Source organism: Pogona vitticeps, chromosome 8 (genome assembly GCF_051106095.1).
Source record: "Pogona vitticeps strain Pit_001003342236 chromosome 8, PviZW2.1, whole genome shotgun sequence".
NCBI lineage: Eukaryota > Metazoa > Chordata > Lepidosauria > Squamata > Agamidae > Pogona > Pogona vitticeps.
Window position 1 is genome coordinate 2,950,842 of NC_135790.1, and position 19,960 is coordinate 2,970,801.

The 19,960-nt window shown below is 48.4% G+C and overlaps 1 protein-coding gene across 3 annotated transcripts; it reads right to left on the reverse strand.

Annotated features, from left to right (window-relative positions):
* Nucleotides 1–7,088: 7,088 nt before the first annotated feature.
* On the reverse strand, nucleotides 7,089–19,957 carry POLM (DNA polymerase mu). Of its 3 annotated transcripts, none has more exons than XM_072979146.2 (12): nucleotides 19,796–19,957; nucleotides 18,311–18,605; nucleotides 17,521–17,707; nucleotides 16,544–16,642; nucleotides 15,797–15,967; nucleotides 14,677–14,748; nucleotides 12,766–12,886; nucleotides 12,021–12,153; nucleotides 10,719–10,821; nucleotides 9,297–9,587; nucleotides 8,247–8,330; nucleotides 7,089–7,427 (listed from the first exon to the last, which is right to left on the reverse strand). In XM_072979146.2, exons 2-12 carry the CDS (start codon nucleotides 18,562–18,564, stop codon nucleotides 7,341–7,343), a joined length of 1,602 nt encoding a protein of 533 aa, XP_072835247.2. In that variant the 5' UTR covers nucleotides 18,565–18,605; nucleotides 19,796–19,957; the 3' UTR covers nucleotides 7,089–7,340. The 3 variants fall into 3 exon arrangements, with proteins under 3 accessions (XP_072835247.2, XP_078235805.1, XP_078235804.1); XM_078379678.1 differs by having other exon boundaries at nucleotides 7,407–7,520; XM_078379679.1 differs by lacking the exon at nucleotides 15,797–15,967.
* Between the last annotated feature and the right edge of the window lie 3 nt (nucleotides 19,958–19,960).

Consider the following 19,960-nt stretch of genomic DNA (forward strand, 5'->3'; position numbering starts at 1 on the left):
AGGTTTAACAAAGCCAGCCAGTGGGAACAATGGAGGAATCAATGTAAAGGTGGACAGACAATCACAGAATTATACAGCTGCCTAGAATGGTCGTTTTGACCCGATAGGCAGGGTACAAATTGAATGAATGAATGAATGCATGCATGCATGCATGCATGCATGCATACATACATACATACATACATACATACATACATACATACATACATACATACATACATACATACATACATACAATTGTAAAATATCCCACATTCGATGCGGGGAAAGACCCAAAGGGTCTACTAGTCCAAACTCCATCCAATGTGGGAATTTACTACTGCGTTTCCCCCGTTGGTTATTCTCTGTTTCTCTTCACTGATTATTGTTGTTAAAGTTCTCTTTGTCACTATGTGACAGTTGCTGAAAAACTGCATTCAGGGCTCAGATTCATATCTCCATCACCTTTTTCTTTTGCAGGGGACATTTGGGGGGATTAAGCTAGACTTAAGCAAGGAAACCCTGCTCAGCATGATGGACTGCACCCCCCCTTTTTTTAGTGGGGCTCCAAGGACTGCCCTCAGCAGGAATGGTCTCCATGGTTCGGGGGGGGCTGCATTCTTCCCCCCTTCTGTGCTTAAAGCCTTCCCCAGCCTTAATGTTGAGAGGAACTTCAACAGTGTGTGAGGGGCACAAAGGTTTTCAAGTCGATGAGCCCAATGCAGGGTTAACTTGGGGCTGCTTCTATGATGGAGCGACAGCATCTGGAGGGACAAAAGGCACCTCTGGGGCTGCATGAGTTCTCCGATGCGCTCATGCAACCCCAAGCCCCTCCTGCCCAGCTGGGCACCCCCAAAATAATGTTTACAAATTATCCCCAAATTGCAAATCATGCAACTGAGAGGATGCTGGAAGGTGCTATTTACACACTACACGCCCCTTCCCTTGTTTTAGCCTTTAAGAGGCCTTAAAATATTTTTTAAAAGAAAAAACAGTTAAGCATAGAAGAAAACCGTTTTTTTTTTAATGTATATCTTTGTCATGTATTTCTGTAAATTGTGATTTGCTGGTGGAAACAGATCCTAGAACTGAATTCTGCCCAGGAGACGAAGTGGGTGGGCAGTCCCAGCATGCTGAGAACCCCAAATATGGGACTCTAAATGTCGTTCATTTCTACCAGCCCGTAAAGCAAGGGTAAGGACCTGGGTTGCTGTCAGACTTCAAGTCCCATCATCCCCAGCTTGCCTGGCCAGTAGACGGGGGCCAAGGGAACTATAGTCCCCCAAAGGTTGTAGGTTTCTCATCCCTGATCTAAGGGTGCAGGGGGCAGAAATATTAGCCTGGTGGGCAAAGCCCAAAACCTACAATGGAGGTCGAAGACCTTTGCCAGCAGGACAAAGCAGCCGGTCCCAAAAGATTAAGAAAGCTTCCGAGTTCTCCAACAGGCCAGGCAGGATCTGAAGCAGAACGAGAGGGATCAGAGAGAAGCCTGCAATGGCAGAAGAGCTGCAGTTCTTGGCAGAACTGAACTGGAACCTAGAAGGGGGATCAGCCTTTTGGCTTAAAGGAGCCTCTGGAAAGGGACCTCCAGAGCCAACAGCCACAGATCTCACTCTTCACTCCTTATTTTTATTTGTTTATTTTTTTAAGAATACAAAAATATATATTAGGATTTACTGAGTCCCCCCTCAAGCCCAAGAGGAAAATGCGCACCATGCTTTGGAAAAGTGCGTCAAGTGATGATAACCTTTCTGTGAGCAAAGCTAAGCGCCCGGTGGGGCTGGGAAGGGATGCCTCGGATCAAGCGTGAAAAGGATCAGGAGTTTGGGAAAAACCGCTTTTAAAGGAGCCTCCCTCCCAGACCCCCCCCCCAAGGCCAACGTTAAGAGTCCGGTTTTGGAGATGGCCAGGGCCAGAAACGGCCCTTCCCGCTCGGGACCCTCCCCAGGCCCTGGCCAGGTGGGTGGGTGGGTACCTGGGAGGTCGGTAGGCTTGGAGGGGAGAGGCAAACCCCCTTCCCAACACGCAGCCCAACTCAAGAAGCCGACCCGGGCGCCGCCTTCCCCTCCTCGGCTTTCCTTACCTTGCAAGATCTCCGCCAAGGCTCTCTCGTCTCGGGGACCGTGTGGATGCGCCGCTGCGCGCCCTCCGCCCTGGCTGGGTCTCTTTCTCTCCCTCCGCCCGAGGCAGGGCCGGGGCGCTTTGTACTGCCTCTCCCGCCCCCCGCCCCTGGGCGCCCGGTGTGCCTGCCTCCTCCCTGCCTCGGGAGGAGAAAAGCGGATGATGGTCGTCTCCAGGGGAGAGCAAACCCGTCTGATTCGGGCAGAGAGACCCGGGAGCGGAAAGAGGCGAGGAGGAGCGCTGCGCTTTGACGGATGGAAAAGAAAAGAAGAGAGAGAGAGAGAGAGATTCTTAGGCAGACCTCACAGAGGGCGGCGGTGGAAAAGCGGCTTTTGGGAAACGAGGACTCCCAGGATTTCCCAATCATCAATGGGAGTGGTCCAAATAAATAAATTCAAAAAGGAAAAACTGAAATTCAACTTTCCCAAGCTCTAAGCATCATAGACACGAGTGATCTTTCCTGCGTGGATTCCAGAGGTTCCCCAACTTGGAGTAGTTTTCCATCCTCCCCAAGCATTAGCGGCGCTGTCTGGGGCGAATGGAGCTTGTCATCCACGACAACATCCTATTTTCCCAGGTAGGGGAAGGAGGAAGGCCGGAGGGCCCGGCGTGCTCTAGTCCGCGGGGCCAGGAAGAGTCCGACACGACTTAACGACCAAACAACAACAAAGGGGAAGGATCGTGGCTAGATTTAGGCACTTCAGGCTCTGAGGTCCCCTGAAACACAAGAATTACCAACACAGGGCAAATCACCAGATTTGTTTATTGCGTTCCTTTATGCATGACTTTAGTTTATAGTCCACCCCATGAGAGCAGAAGCGCTATTCTGAGCAGTTTACATCAACTAAAAACTATACAAGCATACATTAAAACCAACTTAAAACAAATAGCAGCAATGATTAAAACCAAATGGTACCAAAGACAATTTCCCACATTATTTATTGCATATCATTGGAACTTATACATAGTACATAGAAAAGTTAAATGAATTATATATCTGAAGTAAATACAGAATTATTGTATTTTTGAACAGAGGGGGCTGCAGGGCCATTGACACTTTGGCCCCCTTATAAATCCAGCGCCGGGAAGGATAGCATCCCTCAAAAACACTGGTTACAAGCCGGTCATTCAGAGGTACGCACCCCACAACTGTATTCTGCAAATATTCTCACATGTTGTCCAGGGGGTGTTATACTATGCATTTATATACGGCATCCTCTCTCATTCTGCCCTAGAGATGTGCTGGACTACAACTTCCATCATCCCCATCCCGCAGGGGATAAAATAAGTGTCCCCCAAGTCAGTGCACCCTCCCAAGACGGTGGGGGTTGTAGTTCAACCTCTCTAGAGGACAAGGAGAGGTTGGGGGAAAGCCTGCCGATGGCGTCGCTTGTACTGGAGGGCTTTCCCAGTGAAGGGCCGGCCAGGTTCATGGGAGGGAGGATTGGGTGCCAGTCGGCTTCTCTCCCCCCCCCCCCCCGCACCTTAAGCAGCCCGAAGCCATCCTGGGAAACTCAGCTTGTGGATTCTAGGAACAGGTTCAATCACAGTTCATCATCATCCAGTGACCTTAGACTTACCTTCCCGGAGGGAGCAGGCATCTCACCAAAAAGCACTGAATAATTAAGGAGTACTGCAAATGGGGGTCACCATGACATCATCTGAGTGTTTCCATCAGCGTTTCGCCCCACCCTCTCCTTGCATCTCCCCCTGGTTCCCCTGAAGGCACGGCAGGAAGGCCAAATCCTTTCTGATGCCAGGTGCCCCACAGCAAGGGGTTGTGCCCATTTTAGGGGGTTGCCAGCCATTTCATGTTAGATTATGTGCCATCATGCCAAAACGGAGGAATGGCCACCCTTATCGGGCTTTTAAAGTAAGTGAGATATCCAGGGAGTGGCTTTACCGCTTCCACCCCCTCCATGGCCAACTGGGGATTTGAACTCAGATCCCCTGAGTCCTAGCTTTATCCACTACACAACACTGGGTCCCTTCTTTCACACCCATCAAAATTAGTGCTCGTCCACCACAACGTGTAGCAGGATGTTCTATACATTAATTACATGCCATGTGGAGCTGGTGTTGTTTTCTTCCATCTGCTTTGAATCTGTCACCAACCTTCTCCAGTGGATGATTTTGTATTTCAGCATTGATGGGCATCTACCTCAGCTGCAGATTTAGTTTAGGATCATGGCTACAGGCTTGGCCCTGGCCAGCAGCTTCTTGTTGTTCGTTGCTGAAACAGACTAACATGGCTACCTTGTTGGAAATCATTTAGCCTGCAAGCGTTGGACTTCCTGAGCCTTCTTTTGACATGTTAAGCTAAAAGGAACCCTCCTGTTCTGGAACTGACTCTTTCTTCCCTGGGAGTCGTCGTCCTGGGGACTCAAGGTTGGGAACCACAGCTTCAGCAGTACAGTATGGGCTCCTAATATTAGGCCTGGCCTCATTCCTAGAGTCAGATGAATTAGCTGGGGAAGAGAAAAGCCTTCCAAAAACTCTACTAAAATATCCCCCATTTTCCAGATACCACATGACAATGTCTTGCTTCGCCTCTTTAATCTGGAAGTTGGAAGAAAGTTAAGATTATTTGGGGATTGCATCTAACCACTAGAGGCAAGTGATCCTCCAATCAGGGGCATATATGGTAGGACTATCATTGGCACTGAACATGGTGGGAGCATCTCCAACTTTCCCTAGAAAAGACTGGAGATACAGGAGGAGTGTTGGTGGCAGTGGCTGCGCCAGCAGCTCTTCCATCATCTCCTTGGACAGATCAAGGAGGCATAAGACAGTTGGCAGGGGTTAAGCCCCCATGAACTCCAGTAGGGCTGCTCCAGTCCCAATGAAATCCTTTCCTCCTGCCACCACCATCTAAATCCAGTTTTCACAAGCGGCCCACACCTGTCTTCACATAATTCCAGAACATTATACCAAATATATGGGGCTTTAAGTAGACCCTGCCCACAGGACTGCCCAGTCTTCTTTCCTGCCACACACATAAGCGGTCTTTCCATAGAAATTTCTCCATTGCCTCCCCAGGGTTTTCCAGATGCTACCTATCCATGGGAATGTTTGCATTGTGTCTCCCCCATCAGGATTGCTTAAATAAGAGCAATGCATGCAGATAAATGATCTATTGCAGGGAGGGGAAGGAAATAGGTAGATATATCTGTCACTCAAGTGTTTTCCCCTCTTGTCTTTTCTAGATCTTTATGTAGATTGGCAATATTAAGACTTCCTTCCTACTCATGGAACAGATGACATCAAAATCACTTTCTGTTTTTTCTTTTCTTTCTTACTTGTAGAAATACTAATCAGCAGATTTGCACACATATGAACCAGCACCAGAGGCTTCTCCATCTATATTCAGGATAATTTTCCCCCCGGCAGTTCTATAATTTGCAATAAATCATTAGTTTGGTGTTCCCTTGACCTAATACATGTTCAGCAGAGGGACTCCTACTTCTCAGTAGCCACATGTTCAACCCTAGGCCACTAAAATCTGCTAGAAAATCCTGCAGATGACATTTCTCCCAGCTACAGATAATGTCTCTCCCCAGCTTTGCCACAGAGAGTATGACAGCGACGAAGTGCATTCCATGCAGCAAAATGAATATTCATTTTAGGGGCCACACCCATGTGTTCTAGTTAACTCAGAGCGTCTCCTGCCAGTTCCGCTGGGCTGAACACCCCTCAAATAACTCCTCAAGCAAACTTCCTGCCCCCCCCCCCCAGTTGAGCCCATGAAAAGCAGTCCTCCTAGCCAGGAAAGGTTTTCTGAACTCTGACTGACCCTGTGGCAAAACTTTCCCACCCGAGCGAAGTGGGAAATGGGAAGCCAAAGTCCGCACTGTAGCGGAAAACCTATTGCTTCCACCCTCTTATGCGGAGAGCACGGAAGGCCATGAATAATCTATTTAGAAGGCGGGGAGGGGATTATGTCAAGAACCAAGAGGTGCAGGGTCACAACAAGAGCCACCATGAAATATGCAGGACCCCCCTCGATGCTCGTGCAGAAACCGAGGGGCGAACGCTGATTGGACCTGACGGATCAGAGTCCCCACTGGTGGGGGAGCCGGGCGCGACACACGGGCGCCGGTTCCACTCACGGAAGCCGGGCGACCCAGGTGTGGAGTCACGCAACAGCACAACGTCTTGAGAGCACACCACGAGGGTGGCAGGTGGGCTCAGCCAAGTGAGACAACCCACCGAGCAAGGTGCCGAGAAGTTCTCATCGCTTCCCCTACACCTGTTTCCATCTCGGCCGGGGGGGATCTCTGTGGGTTCAAGAGTGAAGACGACAAGGCGGTCCTTCCCCTTCTCTCCACCCCACTCCCCGGCTGAAGTATTGGGTAGTATGGCAAAAACAGCAGCCTGCTAAAGACATCCAAGTAACTTCCTCAAACTTTGTTCAACTCCGTGCCTGGATGAAGCAAAAATAATATTTGTAAAGTGCAGCGAGGTGAGAATTTTTTTTCCAATCCTGCAATTTACTGAGATGCGTAAATGTTTTCATATTGAAGACAGAGAGAGGAGGAAAAGAATGAGAGACAAAGTAAAACAAGAAATTCAGTTATGCAGGGCTGTAAGTACAGTATTTAACTTTGAAGGGCCTGGGTTTGAATCCTCATGTACCTCACCACATTAGTGGGGAATTTAGGTTGCCACAGTTCTCTCTCATTGTAAACCCCTTAATTTTTTTACTACAAATGTCTCAGAGTGAGTTATTGAGACCTTGAGTGGCAGTTAAAGAGAAAGGGGTGGACTATCTGGAGAACTTGAAGCTATTCTGCCCTGTGAATCCCTGCACATGTGCTATATAGACACAAGGAACTTACTAGAAAGTCCTCTTCTTGCTGAGAACAACTACATGAGTTAAATCTGGCTAGTGGAAGTTGCGAAGAGACGCTGGGGCTGATCCCATTTTGTTGGCCATATTATATTAATACAAAATTGTCCTTCCAGATGGAAAAGCACAAAGACACCTATTTACTTTCTTAACTTTATTTTATTTCATTAATTTTCTTAAGTTCTACTGGCAAGATTCAGGAACACTGTTCCACCTGCCGAGGAAAGTGCGATGCTCTGGTTCCAACAGGCTTATTTTTGAATCCGTGGGGAAAGGGAAAGAGTGTTGCAAGAAATGCATTAAAAGGCGGGGAGGTGCAGACACAGCTGGCGCTTCTGTTCCACTGGATGAAGTAGTGAGTCCAGATATGACCAAAGGCGTTCTTTCCATATTAAGCATTTCTCTCTTCTGGGGGTATATACTCCAAACCTAAATGCTGGAAGATTTCCTTCTCCGAGGCTGCCGACATCCATGTTTTCTTAAAAGGAAAGTGAAGGAGCAGAAGAACCAGAGGGTGAATTTATTTTCTTCGCATCCTCTCTATCCCCTGGGGGAAACTGTAAACTCTAGACTGAAGACAGACAGCACACAAAAAATTCACCCTCAGAGTAACTAGTGATATGTCTCCTGGGACTGAGGGTTCTCATTCTGGCCGAACTTTCTGTTGTAAGCCATCTATGGCAATGGCAGTACATAAATAAATGACCCTAAAAATGATTAACATTATAAAAATGATAATTTCACCCTCTTCGACCTGCATAAATGGCACAACTTGAAGAACAGGATGCACATTTGAAGTGTATGACCAGGAAGTGTTTTTCTGTTAATTCTTACACAGGATATGAACACAACTGCCCCATTATCCTTATCCACCAACCGGTTTATTTAATTAAGCAGGACAGATACTGCCAAAATGAATGCAAAGCATGCCACCCCACCCCAAATAATTAAAGGAACAAAAAACAAACAGCCAAAAACCCACAGATTTTTGGTCACTTTTAAATGAATTCCAATTGACGTCTTCCCATGACCCATAAAAGGTCACAGTAAAATTATTTTTTTAGTGATATAATACTTTGTTTGATTTGCATCTTTGCCGTTGCAAGTCTAATATAGCTCCCTCTTGAAAAACACGGAGTCATTCTCCTTTACGCCATTTACACAAAAAGGCCCCAAATGCACTTCTCCAAGGATCAGCCCAATCCAGGAGGAAAAGCACAGGTGAAGAAATGGGATCTGAAGAAGGATGCTCAGGCCCTTCTACGTACTTGGCCGCCAGAGGAATACAACCACGTACCTGCTCCAAGTGATAGAGGGTGTGGCTGTTCAGGAGCATCTTCTTTTCCCGCTTAGCGAAGCGCCTGAGGTCCCGTTCAAAGATCTGGGAGCAAAAGGAAGGGGGTGTCAGGGAGCCCTTTCCAAAGAGGCTGAATCGGGTCCGTTCAAAGATTTAAAAGGTTCTGGTGAACTTGTGGCATATATACATGGAGGAGTCTGCACACGGCATCTCTGAAAGCTGAACTGTTCAGGTCTGGCTTCTCCCCAGCTAACTGATCTTGGAAGAGAATCGTGGGATAAAGCCACCCTTCTCAGTAAACAGACGGAGACAATATAATGTGTTTTGGGCAGCCCCTGGACAGAAAGTGACACTGCCATTTCATCGAGACATGAGCTTTGGGGACACCTTGGACAGCCAGAAAGATGAACAAGGGAGTCCTAGATCAAATCCAACCTGAACTATATCTCTGGAGGCAAACATGATGAAACTGAGGCTGTCCTACCTTGGGCCCATCATGAGATGGCGGGGTTCTCTGGAAAAGACAATAATGCTGGGAAAGGTGGAAAACAGCAGGAAAAGAGGAAGACCCTATAGGAGATGGACCGACTCTCTAAAGGAAGCCACAGGCTTGGGTTTGCAAGAGCTGAGCAAGGCTGTTGAGGACGGGACATTTTGGAGATCGCTCCTTCGTAGGGTGGCCATAAATCAGAGGCGGCTTGGTGGCCCATAACAACAACAATTCATTTCTACAATAAAAACTATGAAACATGGAACAGAATCAGTACCATTGAGCTAAGGCCTTCCTTAGCTCCCCTGAAGCTGGCAAGAGCTATGTGGAAGTATTTTGGAGCTGATCTCAAAGAAAGATCCACAACCCGAACCATCTTGTATGATCTTCCTTTGCCATCTTGTATAATCTATTAATTTACTAGCGGATGTCACAATTTTTGTGTATATTTGTTGTTTTTATTTAAGTATCTGGAAGCTGTCTAGAGTGGTCGCAAGACCAGATGGGCGGGGGATAAATGAAATAAATAAATAAATAAATAAAATGGCAGCTGGACTTACCCTTGATCCTGTCCAGCCCAGCAAAGCAAAAGGGAACTGACTGTAGGGAGTCACAACCAAATCCACTCTTACAGCTTTCCAAAAACGAGATGCTCCAGAAGTCCTTCTCACACGGCTGGGCTTCTCAGCCCCAGCGCCTTCCTGAGCATCCCCAAGGAGGTCACCAAGGCAGAAAATGGAGAAGCATCGCTCATACTGATCCATCGAGCTTGCATGGCTGCTCGGCTCTTGGTCGCTGTCTTCAAGGGACTCGAAAGTGTTTCTGTGGACACTGTGATACAGCAGGAAGCCCTGGGAGCAAAGCAGAGGGAAAGAACACAGCCCCTTTGCTGACTTCAGCTGAGAACCCAGACATATTCTGGTTTTTAAAAGTGGGTAGGAGTAAGGTTTTCCTGATGAGCTTCTCGTTTGAGTTGCCTATCAGGGCACATGGGAAGTGAGCCCAGAACAGACTCATGCAGAGTTGCACCATCCATGTGAGGCATTTACAGGTTAAAATGTTCTGACTGGAACACATTTCCCACCCCCCAATGCAAAAGTAGGAATCCTGCAGCTGGTGGCTCAAACACTGCAGCTGTTTCTTTGGCTTCTGGATCTTCCCTGTATATTCTGTCCTCCCGTACTTCACGCTTTTGAAACTCAAAATGTAGGAAAACCTAAGGGGCGTAACTCTCCTTTAAAACAAGAAGCCAGTCTTCTAAAAGAAGACTCCCCCCCCCCAAGCACCTTAACTTAAAAGACAGTCTTGAATCCCGGCACCCTTAAACGGAGGTTTTGACAATCCAGACAAGGGCTTTCTGGGTGCTTTGTCTGGGAGATCTGTCCTGGGGTTCCAAAAATGTTCCCCCAGATCCCTGGAGTCTGTTGTAGTGGAAAGATAGGACATGAAAATAATAAATGGGAGCTAACCTCCCATTGCGCATGGCGCTCAAAAAGCTTGACCCGCCACCGGGTGGGCTTCATAGGAGACCAAAGAGACTCAGGCAGAGATGCAATAGGGCAGCCTGTTTCGAGGACAGTCCGGGCTGCGCTCTCTCTCTCTTTCTGCGGCAAGAGCCAAGGAACGACCTGACCAAAGCCAAGTGGATAAAAATGCAGGAATACCATTTTCCCTTTCCGTCTGGCAGAGACATACCCGGCAGGCTCTCCGGCAAGGGGTCGCTTAGGGCTCTCAGAGGTGCTATGTGACAGCATTGTCTTGCAGAATCGAGAATGACCTTTATTGGGCTTTAGAGCGTTTTCCAAAGGCGCTGGACCTGATCTCTTGTTGGTTCCCAGTGGGAATGATGGGCGGTGTAGTGGGATATCTTCTAGACAAGTTTGCAGAAGGCTCCCCCCTCAACGGTCTTTGAAGCACTTGGCAAGCCGTTTCCCTCACAAACTCTAGCTACCTCCTCACCGCCTCCAAACCCTCCGCCATACCTGTTGATCCAAGCAGGCAATGACCTTCTTCAACAGCCCAGCTTCCTGGCCCTCCACGGGATGGGTGATGAGCAAGTCCACATCATGCCCACTCGGCTTCCCCCTGCGTCAGGAAGACATGAGTGAAGACGGCTCTGTCACAGAAAGCCAGAGAGGGAGAGTCTTTTTCTTCCTCGCACACAAAACTAGGCAGCATTCTGGTCAGTTCCAGTTCTAATGGCATTTTCAAATATTCCTGCCTAATTCAGACTTGTAGGATCCGTTGTTAAGGCTGGATCTAAGACAGAGGAGATGAGAAGGAGTGACACCGGTACAGCGGTGCTCAACTGCCGGCTCTCCGGCTGCTTTGGACGTAAAATTCCCAGAATCCATGATCCTAGGCCATGCCGGCTGAGACTTCTGGGGGGATGAAGTCCAAAACGTCGAAAGCAGGGGTTCCCAACCGTGGGTCTCCAGCTGTTCTTGGACTGAAACTCCCAAAAGCCTTTGCCATGAGCTGCCCTGGCCAGGATTGCTGGGAGTTGTAGTTTAAGAACCTCTGGGGGACCCAAAGGCTACTGATCTAGAGCAGTGGATCTTAACCTTTGTTACTCAGATGCTTTTGAACTGCAACTCCCAGAAACCCCAGTCAGCACAGCAGGTGGTGAAGGCTTCTGGGAGTTGCAGTCCAAAACTCCTGAGTAACCCAAGGTTAAGAACCAGTGATCTAGAGCAGTGGTTCTTAACGTGGGCGATAATGCCCCCCAGGGGGCGATTTCATTTTTCAGGGGGGCAGTAGAATGAAAAGGGGCGGTGGGGGGGGCGCTGGAGTAGAAGGGGGGCGGTAGGGGGGCGCTGGAGCAAGCCAAACCTGTGAAGATGGCTGCAGCCTTTTTACAGTGTGCATGAATATATATTTTCCTCCAATTTTAATTTAGCTTCAGACTTTTTGTCTTGAAATTTTTAGTTCCTGCATTTCTTTTTAAGCCCTTTTTATATTTCTTTTTGCATCTTAAAATTCACTTGCAACTAAATCATTAAATGTTACTTTTTGGGGAGCATTTCATTTTCTTGGAATTTAATTTTGTTTTCAGGGGTCATTGGATTTAAGTGTCTTAAATAAATAAATACATAAATACATAAATACATAAGATATCATCACCGCGGGGAGGGGGGCGATGATAACTTCCTCAATGGCTCAAGGGGGCGTTTCTTTCAAAAAGGTTAAGAACCAGTGATCTATAGGACCACAAATTAAGAACCATTCCATGCGTGCCTTCTCTCGAGTTAGAGACTGAGGATCTATCATCCCCAAAATGTCACCTTCTAAAACCGCCAGTCAGAGTCACAGAGGCACCGGGCAAGCACTTATTGACCGCTTCCCGGACCACCTGACCAATTGCCTCCGCGTCAGCGCGCTTCACGGGGGTGTTGAGGTCCTCGTAGTGAATCAGGCCTGCAAGAAAAAAATAAGCCCCTTAGTAGAATTCCACAAGTACTGAACACTGGGATTAAAAATAATAATAATAACATGCAGGGGACAAATTAAAAACTCTGGCAGACGTGTACCTGTCAAGGAAAGGCATCTACCTTGCAGGCAGAATGTTCTAGATTCAACCCACAGAGAGAACTGTGAAGAACCCCCGTCTCCAAGGCCAGCCCTATCGTGAGGGAGAGAGCGAGGCAGGTGCCTCAGGCCACAGATTGGGATAGTAAATTGGCAAGTTATTTAATCTGTTGGCGGGCTGAATAGTTCCATGGTTTAGGTCTCTGGCTGTGGAACCAGAGGTTGGGAGTTCGATTCCCCCCACTGGGAAGAGCCAGCCTGGGTGGCCTTGGGCAAGCTGCGCATTTCCCAGGTCTCCCCCTAGAGGAAGGAAAGGGGAAAGCACTTCTGAATATCCTGTACCTGGAAAACCATGAAAAGGCTCCCAATAAGTCAGAAATGACTTGAGGGAATACCATGATGGTTGCTGAATTTTTATAGCCTAGTGATGGGGAGAGGAAAGCTACCTCATTGTCCTTTCTGTGGGCCATATAATTCCACTCGCCTGCTCTGTTTACTGACCGGCCTGCTGCTCTTTGCTCAGCTGTGCAGGATGCCCTCTCAGGTCGTCCAGCGTCCTCCGCCCTTCCTGGTACCACTGGTGGGCCGTCTTCGCCCCAACACCAAAGATCTTGGTGAAAAGCTGTGGGACAACGTCCGTCATCAATGTCACCACCAAGAAAGGATTCCCTAGCATACAACACACACACACACACACCTTACTTATGCCATTAGTATTCACATGGCCTGCCTGGGTATTCCAAATGGAAACCCTGCAACCCCACCCCACCCCTGCATAAGCCTCCCCTACAGCAGCAGCGGAAGACTGGCAGAAATGGGACCCTTTCTGAAGCATGGAAAAATTAGGTTTTGAATTCCACTCCCAACATTTACCAGCCAACATAAAAACCACTGGAATAATTACTATGCGCTGTCAAGTTGATTCCGACTTCTGGAGGAAACCCCCCCCCCCAGTGTTTCCTAGGTATAAAGTACTTTGATGTGGTTAACTGGCCCCTCTTCCTGGCCACTCTAGGACCCCCCTGCTTCTCACCCAAGGCCCTCAGTTGGCCTCTCTCCTGAGAGGTGTTCTGGGGATTCAAACTCACATCCTGGCTCTCCGCAGCCAGTCCCCCAACCTACCGAGCTGTATCAGCTACATAATACTAGTACTTGGGAAAACTCCGTTCAAGGCTAGATTCAAAATGAGGGCAGGGTTGGATCTTAAGGGCACTTAAAGCAGCAACCGTTCTACAGAAAGATAGATTTGATAGCTGACAGAGAGGTTGAAAAAGTTACTTTTTGTAAAACAAAAACCAAAAACCTATCACTCAGAATTCCTCAAGCAGCACAGCTTTTAGGAGTTATAACCCCAGAATGCATATTCTTCCAAGCTCTGTTTCTAAACGGAAGTATATCTCAATGTTTTGCTCACTGAGGAGGTAACCATGAAGCTCCCTCGATGCCTTGTGGCTCTCTCTTCTCCTCTGGGATGCAAAAACGGGTTGAAGCCGGGGGGGGGGGGGTGAACAGCCGTCTCCCGAGTCTTTGCCGGTGCCCGACCCTGGCTTCCGAGGCCTACCACAGTGGTCAATTTGCAACAATATTCAAAAATCGGATGCCTGGAGAAAGCCACTTCCTCCTGCATAGTCATTTTCATTGCTTTGATGACTTGTGTGAATGGTGCTAAATTTACTTCCGAGTAAAAAGAGAACAGATCCGCCATCCCTACCAATTCCACCACACCATCGGCTAAGTCAGTTTCCTGGTCTTGTCAGTTTCGTGCCCAAGTAAAACTTTTCCGGTACAAGCCCACGAAAGGACACCTACTCATTTTCCCATTTACAAAAAAACAAAACAAAACAAAAAGGATTTAAAGTATTCTCAGCATGGGACAGGAAATGTGAGTTACACATAGCAGATCAGGAGTTCTTCACAATTGCACCATGAGGACACCGTACAGCGCTGACCGTAATTTTGGAAATGTATTTTTCCGGCGCATGACTTAGCACGCTGCCGGAGCTTGCAAAATGGTTATCTGTTAAAGAGTCTATATTGTTTTTAATCTGTTAGTTTTATGTTTGTTTAGGTTTCTGTTCCCTTTTTGTAAACTGTCCACCACAGCACTCATGGGGTGGTATATATGCAAATCAATAAATCAAATCTGTTCGATGACAGGACATGCAAAACAGGGGAATCTATAATAAAAATGTCAGATGTCTGAAAGAACTATATTGGCCTGTAGCTTAAGCTATCTACAGGCTTCCCTCATCTTTTTGTTAGACAGAAATGAACAACACAAACACCAGGCGCAAGAGCAGACAAACCCTTCCAAAGATTGCCATCAGGCATGGGAGCCTTGACCAAGTTCTCGGGCATGCGCTCCCCACCTGCAACACTCAGCTGCAACCATTAGTCTCCCCTGCCACACACCTTCATCGTCTGGTATTTTTCTGACTGCCGGATTGTCTCCACCTCTGCAGATGTTCCGTCTTCCAGCACCTCCTGCTCGGGAGACATAAACCACTGCAAAGTCACTGAAACATCCTTATCTTAGCCCCCCGCCCCCCCAAACTGTCCAACATCAGCAGGAGAAATATCAGCCAGCATGGCCGGCTCATATGGGCGAATCACCCACCAAATTCTCACTTCTAAGTATTGCTCAGCCTTTTGGCTAAGATCAGGTGTAGTATCTTCTTTGTAACTTTACTACTTTGTGAATGCGGTTGAGCGGAGGAAGATGCCACAGGGTTTGTGCCTAGAAGGTTCAATTCCTGGGATCATAGGCCATGTAGGCAAGGATTCCCTGACCCCAATGCCCGATTCTGGCCTGTCTTCGACCTGGTTCCAGGGCTTCTGCTCTCCTCTCTGTCCAGAGATGGGGTTGTTTAAAGTCAAGGAACATCTGGTGTGCCCCAATAGCTGTTTTTCGGGCCTGGAAGATAATGCATGCATGCATGCATACGTTGCACAGGTGAAAATCAGTGAGATCTGCATTTAGCCCCTCTCCTGTGTGTCTCCTCAGTCAATGGATCAAGTTCCCTGTTCTTGTGAAAGAGGGGACAGCCCTTAGAAAGGGAGCTGAATCCCTGGAGTGATGCTCCATTTACGGTATTCCTATACCAATGGTGTAATCCAGGTCTTGAAACAGAAGAATGGATGCTTTTGAACTATGGTGCTGGAGGAGACTCTTAAGAGCCCTCCGGACTGCAAGGAGAACAAACCTATCCATTCTGAAGGAAATCAACCCTGAGTGCTCACTGGAAGGACAGATCCTGAAGCTGAGGCTGCAATAACTTTGGCCCTCTCATGAGAAGAGAAGACTCCCTGGAAAAGACCCAGATGTTGGGAAAGTGTGAAGGCAAGAGGAGAAGGGAATGACAGAGGACGAGATGGCTGGACAGGGTCATAGAAGCGACCAACATGAATGTGACCCAACTCCAGGAGGCAGTGGAAGACAGGAGAGCCTGGCGTGCTCTGGTCCATGGGGGGTCACGAAGAGTCGGACACGGCTTAACCACGAAGTAACAACGTGGCGCACGAAGTCCCTCACCTGGATAACCCTCTTGGAGTGCTCTCCTAGGCAGGGAAGAGAATCCAGTTCCTGAACCCTCATGACTGTCCGAGGCAAGGCCTTGAGCACCGAGGCGGCTCTCGAGAAGGCCAGGCTGCGTCCCTCGTGGCCACAGAAGTGGGCCTCTTCAGCCAGAGTTTCCAGGGCGTCCTGACAAAAGACAGGTGAGAAGGAAAACCCGTTCTGCCCAAACCAGGTGGGAAGACTCAGAAGCGGTCGGCGTCGTGCCTCAGTCTCTGCTCGTGCGAAGTCTCTGCTCTGAGCGCACTCACATGGTCAGAGCTCAAGAAAGCTATTTTGGACTACAACTCCCAGAATCCCCAAGCCAGAAGGGTCCGTTGGAAGATTCCACAAACTGGTCATCCAAAAGATGAATATTTTCAAAGCTCTGGGCTTGACTGGCCTTAAGATATTTTGGTGTGGGAAATCCAGTGGCCCACCATCCCAAATACTGAAGACGACAGAGAGTGTGCCAGCTTTGTGTTTTTGGACTGCAACTCCCAGATTTCCTTGGGTAGCACTGGCTGCGCTGTCTAGGGAATTCCGGGAGTCATGGTTTAAAAGCACAAAAACGACACACCTCCAATCCAAAGATTTGGCAATCTAAAATAAATATTTTCTAGCTGAGCCTCTTGTTCTCTGGGCAGCCTTCTGCCCCGCTCCGTTACCCCTACCGTCAACCTTCATCTACCCCAGTCCCCAAAAACCAGAGGAGAGGCAAATTACCGTGAGCAGCTGATTGTTGTTTGGAAGCGGACTCCGGCGCTGGCAGGCATAGGCTGCCGCCAGCCACGTATCTTGGGGCTTCTCCGCGGAGACAGTCACCTTGAGAAAAGAAGAGTGGATGGCAGGCTTTCAGGCCAAAGGATCGGAACCAGAAATAAGTGTTTTGGAAAACTTCTATCAGTTTTTCACATAGAAGCCGATTCCCAACATATTGCCTGAACCTGTGTTGTTTTGAGTAGAGCAAATTGCACTCGAGCAGGCCCACTGAATCAATGGAGATTTGGCGAGTCAACTCCTCCCTAGGTTTCTTTGATTCAAACAGGCCTACTCTATCTACAAATTATGATGCTAAAGGCATCAGAAACAGAACACACAAACCCCCAGAAAGCTTTCCAAGTGATCTGAACACACTCTTAAAGGGAAACATCGAATCAGCCCCATGGGGAAGGGAACTGTCTACTTGTGTTGTTGTCGCTCTGCTCCTCTGCCTTTCACAGCAAAGCAGTCCAGGGAGGAAGAACACGAGACTTCGCACAAACCATCCCCACCCCACAAGACGGCTTGCACGCCTGCAATCGTTGGGCATTTCCCTCGGCTACCTGCCTTTTCCTCTTAGGTTTCATCTCTCAGCTAAATGGCCACACAGTCTCATTAGAGAGAACGGAGGTGGCTCCTAGACCAAGGCGGAGCGGCCTCAAAGCAACACTTCAGGGCATGACAATGCCCCTTCCCCGGGCTCTGAATCATTCCAGGGTATGTAGGTATGTGTGGCCCAGGGGATGGAATGATGGACTAGGGCTCAGGAGGCCTGGGTTCGAATCCCTGCTCAGTCACAGAGGTTGTGGAACTGATAAAACCACACACACACACATATATATGTGCATACAACTATATGTGTATTTGTGTGTATTTTCCACCCCATCCTAGTGTTATCCAGGATGATCCCTATCAAGTGCCCGAAAGCTCCCCCCTTTTACCGTCAGGCAGTGTCTGGGTTCAATCTCCACTGGCCGCCCGGCCTGCATGCTCTCGGAGAACCAGCTGACGTCTAGCAGGGCCAGATTGCTCCCGCCAGCATCCACACAACCGTTCTGCTTCCTCTTCAGCCACTCGATCACCTCATCGCCAGAATTGCCTTCCGACACCACGTGGGTCAGTCTCTCGCTGGGGCAGGCATTGTGAGAAAGGGGAGAACCCGAACAAGCCTCCAGTTATAATCCCAACAAAGAGGCAATAATCTGAATTTCTGAGGCCACAACAGTCAAGCGAGGGCTCGTCTAAAGCTGCCCTTTGATCTACACAGCAGGAGTGGAAAATTTTAACAAACAGGTAGTTATTATAACAACAACCCCATAACCTCCCCAAAGAGAATTAAAACAAAAATTCTAGCAGCTGCATTGACTTATTTCAACTAATCTGTTCTAGAAGCTTTCACCTGCCCTAGGAGCAGGTTTTTCTAACGCTTATGTGTCTTAACAACTTCCTCAAGGTCATAGCTTACAGCGTATTGTTTCACAAAACTCCATTTTCTCTCTAGCTATGGGGAAGGCTGTAGTAATGAAAGCAGACAGGTGAGCTGAGCAGACAGGTGAGGAAGAGAAAATGTCCTCCTTCTCCCACTGAAGGTCCACTTGAAACAAAGACATTGCCATTGACGATTATCCTTTTATCCTATATTATTCTGGGGGGGGGGGGGAGCTACCATACTTCCTCTCCTCACTCCGAAGTCCTGCTACCTAAGAGAACCAGGCCCCCCTTTTTCCATACCTGGAGGGCTCTTCCACCAGGAAACCCTTGGAGCGGGCCAGGTTAGTGAGGAAGGCTTTCCGGCTGGCCCCCATCCTCTTCTCCACCAGACACAGCACCACTCCAGGGAAACGCACCGGAGGATCCTCCCGCATGGCTGGCGGGGCGGCTTCCCGCAGGCCGCGTGGGCGCCTTTTTCTGACAGGAAGCTGTGACATTGTGGGGTTTATCGAACCAAGGCTTCTTCCTTCCACCTCAGTCCCAGGAAATAACATAAATCTTGCATTTCAGGCAGGTTGTGGGGTGGAGGAGAAACCTGTAGAATAATGAATTATTATTAATGTATTATTAATTTATTATTAATATTATTATTATTATCCTCTTGATCCCCTTGCCGGCGCGGTGGACGGGGGGGGCATGAGAAAGGGCCTTCTCCGTGGCTGCTCCCCGGCGGAGGAATGCCTTCCCTTGGCTTTCAATCTTTTTGGCAGGCTTTTCGCAATTAAACTGGGAAAGGTTAGCTCTTTCCAGAGGCTAGGCATATATTCCTTTTAAGCGTGTTTTTAAAGCTTTTCAGTGTTAGACAACCTGTTACACTACTGTTATATGTTTAACTGTTTTTTTAAACTTTGTAATTGACTGTGTTTCCCATCCAACTTACTTTAATCACCTAGAAATCAAACAAACAAAATAAGCAACTTTGTTCCTCTCACTGGTGGTTTGCTTACGGAGGACGTTCGGCTGTTTTCTCTTTGGGTTTCTTTCAGAGAAGGCAGCACCAGGCTTTGTTTCAGCCACAACAAAATACAAACACAAAACAAAAGTATCCTTAGGCTTCCGATGGAGCCGGCTTGCTACTCAGAGAAGCTCACAATTTTAGCGGATTGCAGTATTTTTGCGGGTTGCAAATACACTAATTAGTTTGGCCTCAGAGGCAGTCTGCTGTTAAGACTTCTAGTTTTGTAGGCGCCTTGTTTCGGTTTTGCAAATGCACATTTGCACTTTTGGGAACATTGCAATTTTAAGAAAATATTTTCTGTTTTTCAAGGAACTGCTGCGGGGGGGGGCGCGAGCGAAAGGGGGGGCATCACTCACTCACTAAATAAATTACAAGGAGCATCGATACGGAAGAAGAGGACGAAGCACGCCGTCCTTCCGTCATCATCCTCTCGATAACCCAAAACTCTGCGAGCTTGAAAAACGCCACAAAATCCTGCAGCGCTCAAAGCGTCTTGCCTGCGGTGGAAACGTCCCAAGGCCGAGCAGCTCGAGAAGCTGTTTCTTTGGGCGATTACAACTCCCGAAATCCTTCTGACCAGACTGGCTAGGGGATGCTGGGAATTGTAGTTGAAAAAGTTTCCCCACCACCCCCACCTTGGAATTTACAATACCGGCCACATGGCAAGGGCTTTAATTCCGCATCAGGGAGAAAAGGAGCAAAAGGCAAGGACAGCCCCTTCGGGGTCTGGATTCGAATTCTCCCCACCCCTCTCCAACGCAACTCACCGGGACCGAGACACCTCCAGTGTCTGGGATGACTCCGCCTCCTCCGCGGCCCCGCCGTTTATGCAAATGAACCACCCGGGGGGCGGGCCTTAGAGCCACAAGGCCCCGCCCCCCTCCAGAAATCAAAGGGACTGGGAGCTTCTTGCAAACTTTTGCAAAAGAAAA

Excerpts from the sequence above, each read along its gene's own strand:
- POLM (XM_072979146.2), bottom strand. The coding sequence starts at position 18,564 with ATGTTATTTCCTGGGACTGAGGTGGAAGGAAGAAGCCTTGGTTCGATA. Across the intron at positions 12,887-14,676 it reads AAAAATACCAGACGATGAAG|CTTTTCACCAAGATCTTTGG; the intron begins GTGTGTGGCAGG and ends GTTGTCCCACAG. Across the intron at positions 10,822-12,020 it reads CTGACTGGCGGTTTTAGAAG|GGGGAAGCCGAGTGGGCATG; the intron begins GTGACATTTTGG and ends TTCCTGACGCAG.